General features: G+C 36.4%; 1 protein-coding gene across 4 annotated transcripts; it reads left to right on the plus strand.

The window, feature by feature from the left end:
* The first annotated feature begins 430 nt into the window (after positions 1-430).
* LOC114524023 (tetratricopeptide repeat protein 28-like) lies at positions 431-17,628 on the plus strand. Of its 4 annotated transcripts, none has more exons than XM_028545129.1 (3): positions 431-534; positions 12,005-16,784; positions 16,822-17,628. In XM_028545129.1, exons 2-3 carry the CDS (start codon positions 12,251-12,253, stop codon positions 16,857-16,859), a joined length of 4,572 nt encoding a protein of 1,523 aa, XP_028400930.1. In that variant the 5' UTR covers positions 431-534; positions 12,005-12,250; the 3' UTR covers positions 16,860-17,628. The 4 variants fall into 4 exon arrangements, with proteins under 4 accessions (XP_028400930.1, XP_028400931.1, XP_028400932.1 ...); XM_028545130.1 differs by lacking the exon at positions 431-534 and adding an exon at positions 5,066-5,090; XM_028545131.1 differs by lacking the exon at positions 431-534 and adding an exon at positions 6,733-6,858.
* Positions 17,629-23,110: the final 5,482 nt, after the last annotated feature.

A 23,110-nucleotide genomic window follows, 5' to 3' on the forward strand; every position in this document is an offset into this window, starting at 1 on the left:
ATATAGTAAACTGATTAGGCATTTGTTGCAGTAAACTAAAAAAAAAATTGAGAACAGGGAGGAAATCGAGAAATAAGGCGAATACAAAACATTCTCAAGGTATAAAAAGTGATGAAAATTCAAAAGTGTTATTTGTTTTTGAAAACGAAAGTTCTCTGAATTTTTTGGGTTTTGAACAGTGATGTTATATAGATTTGAGTGCCAGATGTTATTGGATATATTGATGTTCCTGATGAAGCTAGCTAGAAGCACTTTGTGCCTATTTGTACCGAATGATCGACTCAATAATCAGCATAATGTACTTATATAATGATAAATTACAATGAAGTTTGTGGAGCAGACACATATAGTAGCCTAGCCACCTGCAGCATCATTACTATTAAAATTTAATTGCGTGCATGGCTTGTCGGTCGAATAGGTATCGCATCAATTAACATTGACTTGGCTTCCGAAAGCTTTAAACCTTAAGAGCAGAATTTATACTCCCGTCAACGAGGGAAGAGCCACATTTTACCAGCCCTGCGTGTAGGAGATGTAAGTATTGAAACTAGAAATAAATGTGCTCGAATTATTTAATTTATTTAAGTTGGTGAAATATTTCAGGTTTACTTCCTATAGTTGCCTACTAGGAAAATACAAAAAGAATTTACAAACAACGCAGAATTAGAAATCCTGGTGTGAACAATACCATATTAGATCACCCCAAGAATCACTTTCATTTTTTTACACGAAAACCATACGTTTCACAGACGAATTCTTTGTTTCTGCTTGATGTTTATAAGACCTTTTTAGAAACTGTGCTATATATAGAAGATCCACCTGCAAATTTGAAATTTAGAAAATGGTTTTCTACAATTTTTTTGTTATTTTTTAATATTTTTCGTCGTCAGATCAAATCTTGGGCCAATTTTCTGATGCGCAATTCCATTTTGCTCACAAAATACATAAACTCCAACCATGGCCAGAAAATTCGGACATAATTAACATTCTACTTCCGCCTAAATTTGCATATGGTGTCAAAATAAAGCTTCGTGAGCTTATAGTAAACTGTAATGTGGACAGTACTAAATGCTATAAATACACCTTTAGGTAGGTCGATTATAATTTGCCTTAATTGCTCGTTGCAGAGCAAGTTAATCTTAATATTTTTATATAGTATTTCGAAATGTTTTATCAGTATTCGTCCTGCATTTTCAAAACAAAGTTTTGGTCATTTATCACGTTGACTACAATATAAAACGAAAACCGTAATAGCGTAGAAATAAAATAAAAATGCAGAGCCGACATAAACCTTTACCAGCAAAATATTACCTCAGGATTTTTAATATTACACGAATTACAAGAAGCAACCAGGGCAAGTTGCAAAGATGCAATGATTTTCTTAAGTTTTGCGAAATTTAAGAATGCGCAATATAATTTATAGTTCTGCAAACGAATAATATTTGAACAGATATGCAAATTTGCTACGGCAATCTGCATATTCCATGTCCGCAATTTCTGACCATGATGACGCATAAATACAGCGTTCTTTTAATTCTGCTCGATTAAGTTTAGGCTTAAACTAGCGTAAGAATATATTTTCATCTATATTTTGGTTCTATTTTAATAATATCGCTGCTAGTTCGCCGTTTAAAGATATGGTACCGCATGGCGCGTAAAAACGTCGCATATGATTGAAAAAGAATACGACCAAGCTCTAACGCAGCATGAACCATTTATATTCGTGAACACATTACATATATTACACCGCACACTAATATAAGACTGGCATACGCGAGGCGCGCCAGAGCAGAAGTCTTGTTTAACTAGAAATACATGCTAGTGCTGTTGTAAACTTTAACTTGAAAAAAAAAGATCATACAGAAAATTTTGGGAAGGACGAACCCAGCTTGGAGGACAAAAGTCGAGAAGCTCCAGAGCAGGTGTCTTGTCTAGAAATACATGCATGCAAAATCCCCACGCCTATATGAGGCAATTAACAATTTTCTTAAACAGTGAAGGCTATTGTGAAATGTAATTAATTTTCTGAATGTAAAATATTTCAGGATTTTTTCAAAATTAATGCATGGAAGCAATTGTGCTCGAAACTACTGAATAATTGACTTCCCATCAAATCCCGTAGATTCATATATTAGTCTTATGGTCATCGCATTCGTCTATAGCAAATAACGCATCGCGTGAACACGACAACACGGCCCTTATATACATGGTCTTATCAAAACATAAGATTTTCAGACTGTTCACATTTTACATGATCTACTTGACGAGAGAATTAACAAAACAATAGTTTTGCTAATTTTTCTCGCTCTATACTTTCCATGATAGTGAAACACATCTAACTAACTATGATGGTAGTTAATATTCACTCTTTCCAAAGCAAAACGAGACATGACGGTTGCTAAGCGTTCACTTGAGCAAAGAGTTTCTATTTGAAAGTGTTATTTGCTTTTGAAAGTGAAACTCTGAATGTTTGGGTTTTGAACAGTGATGTTATATAGATTTGAGTGCCAGATGTTATTGGATCTATTGACGTCCCAGATGAAGTTTTCCACAAGCACTTTGTACCTATTTGTACCGAATGATCGACTCGATAACCAGCATATTGTATTTATGTAGTGATATAAATTAGTATAGTAAGTTTGTGGCTCGATTCGATTCGAAGCGATTCGATTTTTCTCACATAATACAGCAACTCCTCCATGACGCACAAATACACCGTTCTTTTAATGCTGCTCAGTATCAGAGAAAAGTGATTTATGATCTGGATATAGTTTTGCTAATTTGATAGTTCTGCTAGGAATGCTCTGCTATTGCACTTTTAGGTTTTAATTCACGTTACTGCTTCATCACACATTTAATGTAACAAAATAACATACTGCAACATGACAACACGGCCCTTACAAGGCCCTTTCAAAACATATGGTATTCACCGTGTTCATATTTTACACAATGATTTACTCCATGAAAAAATAAAATCCAAATACTATCCTCGACTTTGGATCACGATATAGTTTTGCTAATTTTTCTCGCTCTACTTTGCATGTTTTTGAGTGATAATTAATAATTCAGTCTTTTCAAAACATAACGAAATAAGACGGTTGCTAAGTGTTCACTTGAGCAAAGAGTTTCTAATTGAGACGTTTCGGTTAGCATTGAAAACTTTATTTCTTGTACAGCAAATATATATATACTACAATGTCAATGATTTGAGTGACATGACTTGTGCAGGCAACAAACGTAAATTTGGGATCTCATATAAGTGTGTTATGCTGTGCAATCGTCCCTTTTATGTGTACTTGACGTTGCCTAGTCATTATTGAATTTAACAAATTAACACGACACGACAAACTGAGCGTTTCCTTGCGTCGTGGCTTTGTCAAATTATCACGTATTCAGCGTGTCCACATTTCACAAATGATTTACTTCATATTCCGTATTTGGGCACACATTTAAAGGATCTTGACACTCAATTATAAATGTCTACCAACTTGCATATTTAACATTTATATAACCAGTTCTACTTCGTATGTCAGTAATTCTTTGAAATATCTCTACCGATAATAATTATTATTCTAGGCGTTTCAAATATAATATTAAAACAAGACGGTTGCTCAGCGCTATAATCGATCAAACGAGTTCGATTATGTAACAAACTCCTCTTCACAAGTATTTGCATAGAGCTTTAATTTGGGCCACATAGAATCCGGATTAATAACGACTGAACTGGGTTGAGCTGTTGAGCTCCATTTTTCTATTGAAACAAAACAATATTTGGAGACAAAATGGTTTGCTAACGCACAATCTATATGGAAAAAAATTGAGAACAGGGAGGAAATCGGGAAGTAAGGCGAATACAAAACATTCTCAAGGCAGAAAGTGATGAAAATTAAAAAGTGTTATTTGCTTTTGAAAACGAAAGTTCTCTAAATGTTTGGTTTTTCAACGGTGATGTTATATAGAATTGAGTGCCAGGTCAGTTATTGGATATATTGATGTCCCTAATGAAGTTTTCCACAAGCACTTTGTGCCTATTTGTACCGAATGATCGACTCATTAATCAGCATAATGTACTTATATAGTGATAAATTAGAATGACGTTTGTGGAGCAGACACATAGCAGCCTAGCCACCTGCAGCATCATTACTATTAAAATTTAATGGCGTGCATGGCTTGTCGGTCGAATAGGTATCGCATCAATTAACATTGACTTGGCTTCCGAAAGCTTCAAACCTTAAGAGCAGAATTTATACTCCCGTCAACGAGGGAAGAATCACATTTTACCAGCCCTGCGTGTAGGAGATGTAAGTATTGAAACTTGAAATAAATGTGCTCGAATTATTTAATTTAAGTTGGTGAAATATTTCAGGTTTACTTCCTATAGTTGCTTACTAGGAAAATACAAAAAGAATTTACAAACAACGCAGAATTAGAAATCCTGGTGTGAACAATACCATATTAGATCACCCCAAGAATCACTTTCATTTTTTTACACGAAAACCATACGTTTCACAGACGAATTCTTTGTTTCTGCTTGATGTTTATAAGACCTTTCTAGGAACTGCGCTATATATAGAAGATCCACCTGCAAATTTGAAATTTAGAAAATGGTTTTCTTCAATTTTTTGTTATTTTTTAATATTTTTCGTCGTCTGATCAAATCTTGGGCCAATTTTCTGATGCGCAATTCCATTTTGCTCACAAAATACATAATACTCCAACATGACGCATAAATACAGCGTTCTTTTAATTCTGCTGGATTAAGTTTAGGCTTAAACTAGCGTAAGAATATATTTACATCTAGATTTTGGTTCTATTTTAATAATATCGCTGCTAGTTCGCCGTTTAAAGATATGGTACCGCATGGCGCGTAAAAACGTCGCATGTGATTGAAAAAGAATACGACCAAGCTCTAACGCAACATGAACCATTTATATTCGTGAACACATTACACATATTACACCGCACACTAATATAAGACATTCGAAATTAACATTTACTCGGCTTCCAATATCTTCAAACGTTAAGAGCAGAATTCAAATTCCCGTCAACGAGGGAAGAATCACATTTTACTAGCCCCGCGTGTAGGAAATGTAAGTATTGAAACTTGAAATACTGTAAATGTTCTCGAATTTTAATTTAAGTTGATGAAATATTTCAGGTTGTCTTCCTAGTTACTTACTAGGAAAATACAACAAACAATTTACAAACAACAAAGAGTTAGAAAACCTGATGTGAACAAGACTATGTTAGACCAGCCCAAGAACCACTTTTATTTTTTACACAATAGCCATACGTTTCACGGACGAATTCTTTGTTTCTGGTTGATGTTTATGAGACCTTTTAAGGAACTGCGCTAAAGAAGAGCCACCTGCAAATTTGAAATTTAGAAAATGGTTTTGACATGACGCACAAATACACCGTTCTTTTAATGCTGCTCGATTAAGTTTAGGTTTAACTGGCGTAAGAATATATTTTCATCTAGATTTTGGTTGTATTTTAATGATATCGCTCCTAGTTCGCCGTTTAAAGATATGGTACCGCATGCATGACGCGTAAAAACGTCTCATATGATTGAAAAAGAATACGACCAAGCTCTAACGCAGTATGAACATTTATATTCGTGAACACATTACACATATTACACCGCACACTAATATAAGACTGGCATACGCGAGGCGCGCTAGAGCAGGTGTCTTGTTTAACTAGAAATAGATGCTTGTGCTGGTCTAAACTTTAAATTGAAAAGAAAAGATCCTACAGAAAATTTTGGGGAGGACGAACCCAGCTTGGTGGACAAAAGTCGAGAAGCGGCAGAGCAGGTGTCTTGTTTAGCTAGAAATACATGCATGCAAAATCCTCATGCCTATATGAGGCAATTTTCTTAAAAAGTAAAGGCTATTGTGCAATGTAATTAATTTTCTGAATGTAAAATATTTCAGTATTTTTTCAAAATTAATGCATGGAACCAATTGTGCTCGAAACTACTGAATAATCGACTTCCCATCACTGGCGTAGATTCATATATTATTCTTATGGTCATCGCAATGTGAAATATTTCAGAGATCGATTGTGCTCGACACTTCTGAATACTCGACTTCCTATGCATCAGTAGAGTAGTTCATATATTAGTCTTATGGTCATCGCATCCGTCTATAGCAAATAATTAACGCATTGTGAACAGGACAACACGGCCCTTACATGGTTTTATGAAAACATATAATTTTCACGAGGGAATTGACAAAACAATAGTTTTGCTACTTTCCATGACAGTGAAACACATCTAATTAACTACAGATGGTACTTAATATTCACTTTTTCCAAAGCAAAACGAGACAAGACGGTTGCTAAGCGTTCACTTGAGCAAAGAGTTTCTATTTGAGACGTTTCGGTTAGCATTGGAAAGTTTACTTCTCGCACAGCAAATACGTTCTACAATATTAATGATTTGACACGACTTGTGCCAGGTAAATTTGCGATTTCATATATGTTTGTCAATGCTGTGCAATTTTCCACAAGCACTTTGTGCCTATTTTTACCGAATGATCAACTCATTTGAGTCATTCCAGAAATATACACCCGAGTTTGCTAGCTTGCTTTAAAAAGCAGAGATAGTCTGCATAATATATTTAAGTAGCGATATAAATAAGTGGGAAGTTTGTGGCGCAGACACATAGGCGCCTAGCTACCTGCAGCATAATTATTATTAAAATTCAATTGGGTGAATGGCTTGTCGGTCGAATAGGTATCGCGTCAATTAACATTGGCTTGGCTTTCAATAGCTTCAAACCTTAAGAGCAGAATTTATACTCCCGTCAACGAGGGAAGAAGCACATTTTACCAGGCCCGCGTGTAGGAAATGTAAGTATTGAAGTTTGAAATAGTTTTGAAGTTGGTTTTCTTCAATTTTTGTTATTTTTTTTAAATATTTTTCGTCGTCTTATCGAATCTTGGGCCAATTTTCTGATGCGCAATTCGATTTTGCTGATATAATACATAATACTCCTCCATGACGCACAAATACACCGTTCTTTTTATGCTGCTCGATTAAGTTTAGGTTTAACAGGCATAACAATATATTTACATCTGGATTTTGGCTCTATTTTAATAATATCGCTGCTATTTCGCCGTTTGAAATTGAATACGACCAAGCTCTAACGGAGTAAGAGCCATTTATATTCGTGAAAACATTACACATATTACACCGCACACTAATATAAGACTGGCATACGTGAGGCGCGCTAGAGCAGAAGTCTTGTTTAACTAGAAATAGATGCTTGTGCTGGTCTAAACTTTAAATTGAAAAGAAAAGATGCTACAGAAAATTTTTGGGAGGACGAACCCAGCTTGGTGGACAAAAGTCGAGAAGCGCCAGAGCAGGTGTCTTGTTTAACTAGAAATACATGCATGCAAAATCCTCATGCCTATATGAGGCATTTCACGATTTTCTCAAACAGTCAAGGCTATTGTGAAATGTAATTAATTCTCTGAATGTAAAATATTACAGTATTTTTTCAAATTTAATGCATGGAAGCAATTGTGTTCGAAACTAATTAATAACAGACTTCCTTATATCAGTGCGTATATATAGATTCATATATTAGTCTTATGGTCATCGCATCCGTCTATAGCAAATAACGCATTGTGAACACGACAACACGGCCCTTACATGGTTTTATCAAAACACACGATTTTCAGAGTGTTCACATTTTACATGATCTACTTCACGAGGGATTTGACAAAACAATAGTTTTGCTAATTTTTTTCGCTCTACTTTCCATGACAGTGAAACGCATCTAACTAACTACAGATGGTACTCTTTCCAAAGCAAAACGAGAAAAGACGGTTACTAAGCGTTCACTTGAGAAAATTTGCGATTTCATATATGTTTGCCAATGCTGTGCAATTTTCTACAAGCACTTTGTGCCTATTTGAACGGAATGATCGACTCATTTGAGTCATTCCAGAAACATAACTCCGAGTTTGCTAGCTTGCTTTGAAAAGCAGAGATAATCTGCATAATATATTTAAGTAGTGATATAAATTAGTGGGAAGTTTGTGGGGCAGACACATAGCCGCCTAGCTACCTGCAGCATAATGATTATTGAAATTTAATTGCGTGCATGGCTTGTCGGTCGAATAGGTATCGCATCAATTAACATTGACTTGGCTTCCAATAGCTTCAAACCTTAAGAGAAGAATTTATACTCCCGTCAACGAGGGAAGAATCACATTTTACCAGCCCCGCGTGTAGGAAATGTAAATATTGTAAGTTTGAAATACTTCTGAAATTGGTTTTCTTCAATTTTTGTTATTTCTTTAATATTTTTCGTCGTCTTATCGAATCTTGGGCCAATTTTCTGATGCGTAATTCGATTTTGCTCACATAATACATAATACTCCTACATGACGCACAAATACACCGTGCTTTTAATGCTGCTCGATTACGTTCACGTTTAAGTGGCGTAAGAATATACTTACATCTAGATTTGGTTCTATTTTAATAATATCGCTGCTATTTCGCCGTTTAAAGATATGGTACCGCATGGCGAGTAAAAACGTCGCACATGATTGAAAAAGAATACGACCAAGCTCTAACGCAGCATGAACCATTTGTATTCGTGAACACATTACACATATTACACCGCACACTAATATAAGACTGGCATACGCGAGGCGCGCTAGAGCAGCTAGGTATCTTGTTTAACTAGAAATACATGCTAGTGCTGTTCTAAACTTTAAATTGAAAAGAAAAGATCCTACAGAAAATTTTGGGGAGGACGAACCCAGCTTGGTGGACAAATGTCGAGAAGCGCCAGAGCAGGTGTCTTGTTTAACTAGAAATACATGCATGCAAAATCCTCACGCCTATATGAGGCAATTAACAATTTTCTTAAACAGTGAATACTTTTGTGAAATGTAATTAATTCTCTGAATGTAAAATATTTTAGTATTTTTTCAAAATTAATGCATGGAAGCAATTGTGCTCGAAACTACTGAATAATCGATTTCCCATCAGTGTCGTAGATTCATATATTAATTAGTCTTATGGTGATGCATCACACCCGTCCATAGCAAATAACGCATTGTGAACACGACAACACGGCCGTTACATGGTTTTATCAAAAAACATGATTTTCAGAGTGTTCACATTTTACATGATCTGCTTCACGAGGGAATTGACAAAACAATAATTTTGCTCATTTTTCTCGCTCTACTTTGCATGATAGTGAGTGTTTGAAATTATCTCGACAGATGATTATTAATATTCACTCTTTTTAAAGCAAAAGAAAACAAGACGGTTGCTAAGCGTTCATTTGAGCAAAGAGTTTCTATTTGAAACGTTTCGGTTACCACTGGAAAGTTAACTTCTCGTACAGCAAATATTTACTACAATACAATGTCAATGCTGTGCAATTCCTTTCTTTTGTGTGTACTTGACGTAGCGTCATCATAATTTAATTTAACAAATTATTATTCTTTTTTTGTAAGCTCACGTTCTGATTGGTCGATTTGTACCACGTGAGTGGATTTTATATAGCAACAACGCCACGGCAGAGCCGTTATAAAATTTATTACATGTGTGCATAACACTCTAACTCTTCGTCAATATGACTGTTGTGGGTATTAGACAAATAATTGTGAAAGTGTATCTATGATGATCATCTCTTTACAAGGCTTATACTTTAGCGTGAAGTCGTACCGTTGTAAACTCAATAGCATTCTCTGCGTCGACAGGTTTGGCGTACGTGTACTCGTTAAACTTTTCGAATGCAAAAACAACTGCCAGCAGCTCCCTTTCGATTTGAGCATACCGAGTTTCCTATCTGTAAGAGCTCTCGACGCAAACGCGACTGGTTTATCATCCTTTGGCTAGTTGTATATAAGACTAGTTAACTTTTAACTGTAGTTAAGGACAGAATTGGCCAATGAGAGTTGTGTATTTCTGAGTAAACTAGGATTTATCTATATGCAAGGTGTAGTTAAAGAGTTTTGTACAACCAGCAACAGAATTAACGTAGTTTCCAAACCACATTTTGACACATCACACATCGATGTCACAGACTTCTTCACGTCGTAGTATGCAAGATGCTCATCGTTAGAATATCTTTTATTTCTTCCAAGTCGTCCAAGAACAATCTTATAGCTTTGCACTGAGCGCAACTGGTGTGCTACACAAGAGACTGACAACTGGGGTAATCGTAGGGTCAACTTCGATGTTTTAAGGCTTCTTTAAGCATCCCCCTTGAAATGACTTTAGTAAATTTCTCTGAAATTGTTTCTGCTGGTTGACGTTAATTAATGACGATCAAATTTAACTCCAGAGAATCTTTCAACCCAATGATAGGCACTTGTGCGCTTTTGACAACGAAAAATTTCGATGTCTTATTGTTTCACTTCAGATTGCATTCTCCCACCACCGACGGATAATCACCAGTGTATGGCCTAGGTTAAACGTCGCATTTTAATCCCGTCGAATGCAATTCAAACAATAGATAACGAGATGATAATGAAGCTTAATGAGGTGTAACATCTCATTATCTATTGTGTGCATTGCATTGTAACGAACAAATGTAACAGTATTATTTTGACTTGCGCTTCTGTATCAATCTTGAACTTTATCTCCCTTTCTTCCACCGATAGGATTTTTAATTCATTGTCTTCGTTTGGCATCGACTGATTCACCGCTCCAATGAACAACGGCTCGTCAGTTGTACCTGCTTCATCCACTGCGTGAATTTTCTCCCCTGACTTGCAAAATTTTGCAAAATGATTATTCTTGTTACAATTCAAACATTTTTTGCCAAATGCTGGTCACTTTTTTAGTGGATGAACCTTTCTACACTTTCCGCAACGCGATAAGTGACCCTGCCTGTTGTTTTTCCGCTTGACTTCTCGCCTTCGAACACATATTGATCAATCGTCACATCGTCATTTGCAGCCTAGTGTTAACTTGTATCTCTCCATGATCTTGTTCCTCCTTGGTTTACAATACTCGTCTAACTTCGCAATACATCTATCTTATCCGCGTCAGCCACTGTAAACTTCATAGTGATAAATGTGTCGCCCGTTTTGTCAGATCGCATGCCGGAACGCCGCACATGTTTAATCTAAGGTATAATTGCATAGTTTCCTTCCATCGTCTCCATCTTTCAGATAAAGATAACTGCTCAGCAGTTGAGAAATTCAGCTTTATAAACGGCTTCATCCTGACACCGTGTAATGTTATTAGCCCTTTATTAAGTTACAACATCTAGCTTTATAGCACAAGAAATCTCATTAAAATGAATGCACGTATAAATAGCGAATATATTACAGGATCACGATATTCTTGCTCACTTTTATCGTTTTACTTCAAAGTTCTAATGTCAGTAACTCTTTAAAATATTTCGACCGATGATAATTAATATTCCCTGTTTCAAAGACAAAATAAAAACAAAACGGTTACTCAGCGAGCTAACGAGTTTATATCCGTGATATTTCGGTTATCATTAAAAAGTTTAACTCTCATGACTTGTGAAAATCACATACATACGAAACTTCCAAATGTTGGGTTTGGACAACCATGTTTAATTAAATTCAATAATCAGTTCATCATAAGAATAAAAAGCGGATGTTCGTAAGCAATTTGTACCTAGAAAGTATATACAAGGCATAGTGGCTTCCACTTGTAAATAATTTTCAGAGTTGCATCAAAATCCCAACGTGTTTAGACGAACACATCGGCCATACACCCGCAAACCTAAACATTTAACCATACACCCATCAAGCCATCCATCTTCCCAACCAACCACCCAACACCTAACCATCCATCCATCCATCCATCCATCCATCCACCCTTCCACCCGTCCATCCATCCATCCACAAACCTGGCCAACCCATCTATACAGCAATCCATCCACCCGTCTCACCACTGCCTTTATGTGGGCGGCGAAAATTGTCGTTGGCAAGTGTTCACATGTAAAGGTACCCATCCTAAGCATTATATCTTCTATATTTTATTTAGCTTGAGGAAGGAAACTTAAAAGCTGGAAAAGGTAGAGTGTGAAGAAAAAGAATCCGAGCAACAAGGTATAATATTGAAGCTAGGCTTTTAGAAAAAGCCACCATCAGCAGTTGTAAACAAGTAAGCATTGCTATTGAAAATCACGAATAAAAATATATTGTCCTTAATTAATTAAAGGACCATTAAAACACGATTAACCATCTGAAAAGCTTAGCAATTGACATTGCTTCTAGTGCTCGCTTAGCGATGGGAGATCTCGCTTCAGAGGTGCAAAACAGTATCGATGTGGGAAACGCTTACGCGAATTTAGGTCATTATGACCAGGCTATCGACTGTTTCAGAAACTCGTTACAGATAGCAACGGAATTCGGCAACCAAAATGGTATAGTTCATGCTAATATGTATTTGGGAGATGTTTACAAAAGATTAAAAGACTATGAAAAAGCTATTAGCTGTTTGAAAGAAAGCTTACAAATTAGCACGAATATTGGCGATACGTATTTAATGGCAGAGAGCAATCGCCAGTTAGGTAATATTTATTATTCTTTAGGAAAGTGGAAAATCGCAATTAGCCATTGGAAAAAATCATTAGAATTAGGAACAGCAATTGACAATCCAGGAATAATAGCAAAGGTCAATCACAGTTTAAGCTACTCTTACGTTCAGCTAGGAAGAAACGACGAGGCACTTTTATGTCTCGAAGAAGCGTTAAGAATTTTCACCGCCATTGGCGACCAGAAAGGAAAAGCTAGTGCTAATATGAGTTTGGGCAGATTTTATCAAAGAACGGAAGACTATGAAAAGGCAATTATCTTTTTGAAAGTCAGCTTAGAAATTAGCACGGCTATTGGTGATCAGTCATCAATGGCAGAACAGAATAGAAATCTAGGTGATCTTTATCGTTGTATAGAAAAGTGGGAAAGCGCAATTGACCATTATAAGAAAACATTAGAAATGGGAAAAGCAAAGGGCGATCAAGGGGAAACAGCAAATGTCAAATGTAATTTAGGCATTTGTTACATTAAACTAAAAAGAAATGAAGAAGCACTTCAATGCTTCGAAGAAACGTTAAGAATTTTCACCGCCATTGGCCACCAGGAAGGAATAGCTGAGAGTAATAGCCGTTTAGGTCACATCTATTCTTTTTTCAGTGAATACGAAAAGGCATTTGCTCACTTAAAACACGCTTTAAACATATATAAGGCTATTGATGACGAAAATGGAATTAAATATGTCAGTAACGAATTGGGCCGTGTTCACTGCTCTTTAGGTGAATACAGCAAAGCCATCGAATGGCACAAAATATCTTTAGAGATGGCAAAGAAGGTTGATGACCAAGCGGGTATAGTAGAAGCCAATTGTGATTTGTCATCAATTTACCAAAGAATAGGAGAGAATGAGAAGGCCAGTAGCTATATAAAAGATAGCTTTAAAATCGCCATGGCTATTGGTAATCAGTCATTAATTGCAAAATACTATTTCTATTCAGGTAATATAGAATTTGAATCCAAAAAGTGGGACAAAGCAATTGACTATTATGAGAAAGCATCTAAAATTTTCATAGCAGAGGGCGATCAAACTGCCATAATCACGATCAATGGCAACTTGGGAACTTGTTACCGTGAACTAGGAATGTATGATAAGGCTTTGAATTACCACAAAGAGAGTTTAAAATTAGCCAAAACGACTAGAATGCGATCAGGGATTGCAGAAGCAAACAGAGATATGGGCATCATTTATAGACTGTTAGGTGATAGTGAAAAAGCCATTGAATATGGTACAAAAAGTTTAGAAATAAGCACCATTATTGGCGAGCCGTTTATGAAAATACGCAGTTGTGAAGAACTTGCAAATGTTTATAAGAGTTTAGGAGAATATAAACTGGCATCATCATATTTAGTAAAACTTATTAAAGTTCTTGAAGAGCAGTTCCAAAGTAAGGTTCCCGATGAAAACAAACTCTCCTTCACAACTTTTTTCTGTAGGGCCCATGGAGAGTTAATGAGTTGTTTTGTTTCTTTGGGGCGAATAGAATCAGGATTACTAGTGACTGATCTGGGAAGAGCTAAAGAGCTCCATTTTTCTATTGAAAGAAAACAAAATTATTTCGATGCACAATTGTCTCATTACGCACAATCAATATGGAGCAAAATTGAGAAAAGGGAAGAAAATCGAGAAATAGAGCGAATACAGAACATTCTTCACGTAAAAAATGATGAAATTTCAATAGTGTTATTTGCGTTTGATTTCAATGAATGGTCTCTGAAAGTTTGGGTTTTGAATAGTGATGTCACCTTTAAGTGCTTACCTGCATCGAATATATGGGCGTTTGTGATGAATTTTTCCGCAAGGAGAGGTGTCAACGTTAATCGAGATACTTCATTTTTTAAACTTGATTCACTTGCGAATGAACATAGTTTTGATAGTCAGATGATCTCACCGCGAACCCGCAAGCCGTGCAAAAGGGAAAAGCCTGAAGGCTTGCGCGAAAAACATTCGAGCGCCGATAATTGCAGTGATGAAAATAGTTTGAAAAAGCTGTTCGATTTTCTCATTCAACCGATAAGAGATGCCGTCAAAGGTAATAAGCTCATTGTTGTTCCTCACGGGCCACTGTTTTTTGTACCATTTTCTTCCCTGATTGATGAAAATGGGAGGTATTTATCTCAGAGTTACAGCATTCAAGTAACACCCTCATTACACACTCTGACGTTTACCAAAGAACAACCCGATGACTCTGACCTCGGTTTTGCGTTGTTTGTTGGTAATCCAAAAGTTGGGAGGGTTTCTTTGCATGGCACAGATGTCACACCTGCTGACCTACCCAAGGCGGCTGAGGAAGTTGCAAGTCTTTCAAAGCTCTTCACAGCAAGGCCTTTCGTAAAAGTTGAAGCGAAAAAACAGGTTATTCTCGGACTTTTAAGCGGTGCAAGTATAATTCACATTGCTGCTCATAGTGAACCAAAGAGGGGGGAAATAATGCTTGCTCCTGACCTTTCTTTAAATGAACCATCTTCTTCTCTTCCTAAGCAAGATTCCTATCTCCTCACACAACAGGATATTACGAGTATTTCATTGCAAGCTCGCTTGGTCGTCCTATGCTGTTGTTATACTGGAAAAGGTGAGCTTTCTCCAGAAGGTGTCATAGGTGTAGCTCGGTCTTTTCTTGCTGCTGGAGCTCGCTCTGTTCTCGCTACACTCTGGCCTATTAGTGATGATGCAACAAAAGAGTTTATGGAAGCATTCTACGGCGAACTGCTTCAGGAAACACCAGTTTGTGAAGCTTTAAGAAGGGTAATGAACCTCTTTCAGCAACACGAAAGAGAAGATTACCGCTCGTTTTTAATTTGGGCTCCATTTACTCTCTTTGGACATGATGTGATGTTTACAAAAGGCGACATTAAAACAATCAGAGAAAAATCCAGTCGAACTCTACCCGAATGTGGTTTTGCGTTGTTTGTTGGTAATCCAAAAGTTGGCAAAATTTCTTTGTATGGCACAGATTTCACACCTACTGATCTACCAAAAGCTGCTGAGGAGGTTGCAAGTCTTTCGAAGCTCTTCACAGCAAGGCCTCTCGTAAAAGCTGAAGCAAAAAAACAGGTTGTCCTCGGACTTTTAAGTGGTGCTAGTATAATTCATATTGCTGCTCATGGTGAACCAAAGAAAGGAGAAATATTGCTTGCTCCTTTGAATGAACCATCTTCGTCTCTTCAGAATCCAGATTCCTTTCTTCTCACACAAAACGATATTACGAGTACTTCATTGCAAGCTCACTTAGTTGTTTTATGCTGTTGTTATACTGGTGAAGGGGAGATTTCTTCAGAAGGTGTCATAGGTATAGCTCGGTCTTTTCTTGCTGCTGGAGCTCGCTCTGTTCTCGCCACACTCTGGCCCATTAGTGATGATGCAACAAAAGATTTCATGGAAGCATTTTACGGCGAACTGCTTCATGAAAGATCAGTTTGTGAAGCTTTAAGAAGGGTAATATACTTCTTTCAGACACACGAAAGAGAAGATTACCGCTCCTATTTAATTTGGGCTCCATTTACTCTCTTTGGACATGATGTGATTTTTACAAAAAGCGACATAAAAACAATCAGAGAAAAATCCAGTGAAACTCTGCCCGAATGTGGTTTTGCGTTGTTTGTTGGTAATCCAACGTCAGACTTGCCTAAAGCCACTGAGGAGGTTAATTGTCTTTCAAAGCTTTTCAAAGCAAAGGCCTTCGTGGAGGGCGAAGCCAAGGAACGGGTTTTGCTGGGACTTTTGACCGGGGCAAGTATTATCCATATTTCTGCACACATTGAAGCTCAGCAATGTGCAATAATGCTTGTGGAGGATGACATTTTGACGCAAAAGGATATCCAGGGCCTTTCTCTGAAAAGTAGCTTGGTTGTTTTATGCCTGTGTCATTCTGAGCAAGACGAAATCTTTCCAAAAGGTGTTGAAAGTTTAGCTCTGTCTTTTCTTGCAGCCGGAGCTCGCTCTGTTCTTACCACACTAAGGCACAGTGATGATGATGCAACAACGGAGTTTATAAAAGCATTTTATAATCACTTGCTGCATGAATCATCAGTCAGGGAGGCGCTAGAGAAGACAAAGAAACTCTTTAAAAAGCACGATAAAGAGGCATACCGATCATTTGTAATCCGGGCTCCGTTTACACTCTACGGCGAAGATGTGATGTTTCAAAAACATGACATCGAAACGATAAAAGAGAAATCTCACGAAATGTTTTCTGGTTTTGTTGTATTACCACCATTAGATGAGCTTACTGGTTCGTTAACAAATAGCACCATTAGATGAGCTTACTGGTTCGTTTGAAAATCTTGATGTACAAAATAGATCTTAGTATAGGTTATTGTTGCGCATTTTGTAGTTTAGTTTAAAGAGGGGTATTTACAAGTTCTGTTTGGATCTATTAGACAGATATCCGAACATTGGGTAGATTTCTCAGTCTTTGCTTATACGAAAGAGATTTTCTATTGATTCACCCTTCAGCGTGAATAAACACAAGATTCACTTAGAACACAGAAAAATACATAGTTCTGATTGTAGAAAAGAGCGTAAAATATACTTCATTAATTGCATGAAGCGCCAGGTTGTGTAAAAAGTTGAATCCGCGTTGCGCTAACGAACGTGAATCGTGTATAATCATTATATAATCTTGACTTGGAAATGTTTTCGTTAAGCCTTATTCGTGTATGTAGACACAGTTTTGACAAAAAAGTATTACCTGACATGTATCTGTAATTTTTCACAACAATTAGCAGCTATTTTCCAGTGATTGATGTGCGTTAGAAAATCAGTGATTCCATCACAGGCTGTTCTCCACGAAAGATCTTCTCGTTACCTTCCAGGCGTAAGTATTAATATTCAAACTTTAACGTTCAATAGTTTATAAACCGTTCGAAATTCGAAGATGCTGCCAAGCTGATACATTTTCTGCGGATCATGCGACTCTGAATTTGTTTTTTTAAAAAATTACAAAACATTATACAGGCCAGCGATGTTATTAAAACAGCCTGGTGGAATTAACGTGCACTATCTTCGAACTTCTTTTTGAATCAATTCATTTAATGGCAGGAAAAAATTAATACATTTTCTGAAAGAATACCAAATACGCATGCGCTAACCAAAATTTTAAGAAAAATTATTTGAAAGAAAGCAAACCAACAAATATTGTCCTTAATTAATAGTTAATTGGCTTGCAGGTACACCACGTAAGAATAATAAATACTTACGTGGTGTACCTATACAAGCTAATTTACTTATTGGACATCACCATGCAAACGTACAAGAATATTATAAACATTGTCCTATTCAACATTTCTTAGATACACGAACTAGTACCGTGTATAGGATTTTATACTCCAACATACACCGGTATCTTTTTTCCAGAAATTCTAAAAAATACTTAAAGAATGCAGTTTGCGTAGGCAAGCAGCTTAACTGCAGCTGTTCTTTAAAACACTATTGGCGAATTTAATCCAGAAATTGCATTTTCCAAAAAATGTTAATTTTTAATGGAGGATAATCAGGAATTGCTCAAGAACAACGAAAAACGCTAACTCAGCAGCGCTTGAGAAACTATAATAATGGAAATAACAGCGAAAAATATTTCGTTGTTCTGAGCACAATCAATTAGCTTAACGCTATTTTTAATGTTAGGTATCTGACATTCAGTATAGTAATCTTAATTTTTTCATTGCATGAAAAATCTATCTATAAATTGTAAGACAGTACACAGCACCTAGTTTTCTCCAAAGGAAAAACGACCATTTACTTAAAACCAACATTCCATAACCTGGTGGAAGACAGCATCAGAGTTGCATTGGTATATTACACGACTGAGAATCAACGAGTGTGGTGAAATGATTTGAGTTTTGATGTCTCATACAAAAAGACCACATCCCAAACTTGGAAGCAGCCAGAGTCTATTTATTGGTCGTACGAAAATCTGCCAAGGAAACATTCCGTATTAGATTGGAGTCACTTAAAACTCCTATTGTACACAATTATTCAAACGCTCTTCGCAAGTTTACAATCACAAGTTGCCATTAAATGAAATACCGTGAATTTTGCTGGGGAAACTCGGCGCAAATGCACATTCCTAACAAAACATAAATACTGTTGTCATGAAAATACGTAAACCAAGAGCGACGATGTTTTAAGAAATTAACTTAAACTCGAGAACGAAAAACGGTGAAATTTCTGTGTTTGTGCAAAATGCAGAATGATATAAGCTGAAAGATAGAAGACTAAACAAGATAATTAGGCCTATCGATGGTTACCATCTGGTGAACAATGATTGTGTGTTAATATGATCAATATGAATCTCTATTGCTTACAACGATTCCAACATGACTTTCTCGGAGGATGCAAAATAACTTCAACCACGAAGCAATGAGAATACTATAAATAGATTTATGGTCCAAAGGGTATTGGTTTAAAGCTCGTAGATCATTAACTCGATCATTGTGATTTTATTCGAACAGTATAATTCACGAGAGATGGGCAAATGCGTCGAAGATTCTATGTTGCATTGCAAGAAACTACGAGGATATGATGATCCACAAGATGGTTATAAGGAATGTTGGTCATAATTTCAATAGAGAGACTTGGAGTTAGGCTTAGCTGATCAAATAATTTTTGCAAGTCACAATCGTGCCAGTGAAATTGTTCCTATATAATTTACACATCAGTTTATTTGCTCGTTAATAATTCAAATTTTGCAATCTCGCTGTAAATTACCGAAAAGGCCAAAATCATCTGTACCTTATCTTGCACCTTATTCGGTTACAATTGAAAAATCACAAAAATATTATCAGAATCAGGCACGCAGTGTCAAAAACTCCCAGACTAAATGATGTTGTTTTGCAAATGAATTAAATTAAGCTAGAATATTTTTAGAACACTTTCATTACCACGGCTGTAGCTCGGCATGATCTTTAACTTCCTACTACTGGTGGCCATATCTTGATTATCCTCCATTTGTTCACGTGATAACACCTTACTTTATGCATTTATCATAACGCGACTTCTGTCGGACACAGCAACCAATAGTAGTTTAATAATTAACGTATTTAGTATAAATATCATTTCACATAGTAAACATTTTAGCATAAAATCTAGACTTTATAAAGGACCAAAGTATCATTGATTATTAGTAATTAGTAAATGCATGAACATCCATCTTAGTTAACTTTTTATCTTTTAATCGTATTTGATTGTCTCTCAAAGACACCATTTTAGTATTTACCCATGTATGCTATTTCAATATTAATAATATACTGTTGTTTTAAGAATCAAATTGTTTATTTTAAGAGTCAATGTCTTTACATTTTAGGCAAAGTTAATCAAGGTTTTTATGTTTGATTTCAATATTCTCAGATTAAGTTTTTTAATATTAATCTGTGACAAGACATGAGTGCATGAAATGAGTGAATGAGTGAAATATTGCTATTGACTGCAAGGAGATATAACTTCGTCAACAATAATTTCCAAATCATAATTCCGAAGCAATGGCGGGGCATGAATTGTGCTCGGATATTTACAGAAAATCGAAATATCACTGTTATCTTGTTTAAGGCTCATTTATTGAGTTTACAAAACGTTGTACCCAGGAACAGTTTTCTACCTTATACTTCCTTCACCAACACCCTTCCCGGGAGGTTGCTCGCTCTCTGTACTTACGATATTTTACTTTCGTAGAAAGGTAAGTATTCACGTTTTTTATTCTGTTGTCTGTGTGCCGGTTACAATATTTGTACTGCAAAATGTTCAAATTCGATGCCGATGGTTATAAAAAGTTGATTGGTATTTTAAGAAAATATATTTTTCTTAGTTTCATGACTTGACAACACAGAAATGACGCTCTCTTGTGTTTCAGCTTCCTTGTGGTTTCTTAATTGTGATTGATTTTTGTGACTACCGCGTAAGCGGTAGCCACTATGTCAGAGGCTTGCTTGATTGCTTGCTTGCTTACTTGCTTTCTTAAATGCTTGTCTTGGACCATGACGTCACACTCAGCACTACGTCACACAACTGATGTACGTCAACACTGGGCAGTTTTCGCCATTTATCGCCAACCTTTCCGGTGCAATCAAACATGCAATTCAAATGCAAATTAGTTTTTTTATATGTACGTTGTTTTGCTTACATTTTTGAGCTGTTTGAACTTTGCACGTCTTACTCAAGTATAATAATCAATAATATTTAAACGACACATTATGGTCTTCTAGTGTGTAAACAGGCTGCTACAGTATTTAGACGACACCTTCAGGCTTCAGACCGCCGACAGCAGGCGATTTGTTTGTCTATAGACGATTTGTTCGTCTTCTGATGTGAAAACGGCTAATCGCTCTATTTTATGAAATTTGGAGTTAATCAATACGGCGGATGCGTAGCAAAACCAAATGAAATTTCTATACTTTAATAGTAACATGTAATATTTGTAGATGTGAATGCTGTCTGCTGAAACTTTAGCATATAGCTCACATGCACAATCAGTTTATGATGAATTATGTAAACATAAGTAGAGGCAGGAACGCAAAATAAAAGGCTGTGTCATTCTACCTAAAATTATGCTTCGGCCGAAGAGGTCTGAACGTGATCCCAATTATTTTATACATCGTCACGCATCGTCATTCATCAGCATTAAGTTTACTGTCATCATTGAATATGATCAATGAATGTGGTAATTATTGGCATGGTGAGTAAAATATAGCCTGCTCATTAGGGAAAGAATGAGCCCCTTCATTAATCATCAGCAATGGACAGTGATAATAATATGCCGATCCTCACTGATCCATTGTATTCTTTTCTGACTGACAAAGGATTTTATACATGCACCAATGACCTTCGGTAATGACATAGCCCATTCTTTGGACTACAGGGTGTCTCAAAAAAACGCAACTACTTAAATATGCAGAACATTAATACAGCTCTAAAGCGCAATAGATAAGCACCTCTGGGAATTGAAGATGGCTCTTAATCCTTCATTTAAAATGCTAAAAGTTATCTTAACTGAACTATGGTGCAAACCCGAACAATATTAATATTCTTGCATATTTAAGTGGTCGCGTTTTTTTTGCGACACCCTGTACAGTAGTGTCAACCACGCGCTTTCGTATAAAAAGTCACACCCAGTTTACCGTTCTGATTCAGTGAATCAGTTTAATCAGACGATATTCATGGCTTCGCGAAGAAATAATCCGGCCGTTATTAACTACATACACAACCTGTCACCTTTGAAAAAAGGTAAACTGAATGGTGCGACTTCAAACTGCAAATGCAAGACAAAAGCAAAGACAAATACAAGACAAACGGGTACAACTATTAGCACTAGTTATTCTGCCAGCTAAAATCCATGATACCACTCAGATGACAAAGACAGAGCGGTAGTCACATGTACGCACTGCGTACCTATTTTTAATTTTTTTTGTGAAATTGAAAGTTTGTTTATTGCCAGCGCAGTCAAGGGGTTTAGTGGCCTTGTTTCAGCACTATTTCCATGCCGTAATTTCTATTTCACTTGTAAAATCGTCTGTAATCTCTCCATTGTGTTGAATTCCGGTATGTGTCTGATGTTCAAACGAGCATTTTGTCCCATGCAAGGGTTTTCCAGACATAAAATCTCGTCAAATCTCATTAGGATATGAAGTCGTTTCACAATTTCTCTGTGACACCTCGGTATGTTTGTATTCACAAAACAAGCCTTGAGAGCAATATAGTATACGTCATGAAAGTACAGTATATGCCATGAACTAGACTGAAAACAGTAGACACTCAGTGAAGTAGCCTCAAATATTTTCATACTTCGATCAAAACATTTGCAAAAAGTGATTCTGACGAACGAGTTTGCAATACGTGGGTACCATTCACAGTAAACCTCGCAGAGAGTCCCCGTCCTCAAAAAACAGCTGTAGGGCAGTTGTAAGAGTGTTAATAGGTATACGGTTACGAAACCGTAAACTCCGTAAGATGGCGGATATATCTCGATAGTCGATGTTTTTGCAAGATAAACTTTAGCATTGGTAATCGTTTTCTATTCTGTAGTTCAAGTTTAGGAAGTTTATTATAATTTTATGTTTTGTATGAAATTCAAGATGTGCATTGCTAACGTATCAAAATCGTTCATAATCATGTAGTGTAATTACCATAACCGGAGGTTATGTAATCATTTGGGTTTTTATAGAATTGTGTTTGTGTGTGTCTGTGGACGCGTTTAAAACTCAAGAAATATTAGATTTAATTACAGCAAATTTTATCAATGCAATTCGTATCGGCCATTTAAGAATTGATATCGAACGTAATTCAACGTGAAATCCCAAAAATTATGGGGTTTTTTCTTCTGATCAGTCAAGAAATCTCACTGAATGTGTAGTTTGCATATGTATAATTTATGCAACCAATATATTGTGGTAGAACCAGGTTAGACCAGTTTCATCTTGTTTTCAACAAAGTGAAATTCCACGTCTCTCCACCAACGTGCAGTCTCCGAATGCCCTTTAAGACACTGCAGAAACAGATGTACTAAATTCATGTGCAATTACTTCTCACCAGAATTAGCAGCTATTTTTCAGAATTTGGTGTCCATTA

The sequence above is a fragment of the Dendronephthya gigantea genome, unplaced genomic scaffold, assembly GCF_004324835.1.
Source record: "Dendronephthya gigantea isolate DGI-Jeju-01 unplaced genomic scaffold, DenGig_1.0 000029F, whole genome shotgun sequence".
Taxonomy (NCBI): domain Eukaryota; kingdom Metazoa; phylum Cnidaria; class Anthozoa; order Malacalcyonacea; family Nephtheidae; genus Dendronephthya; species Dendronephthya gigantea.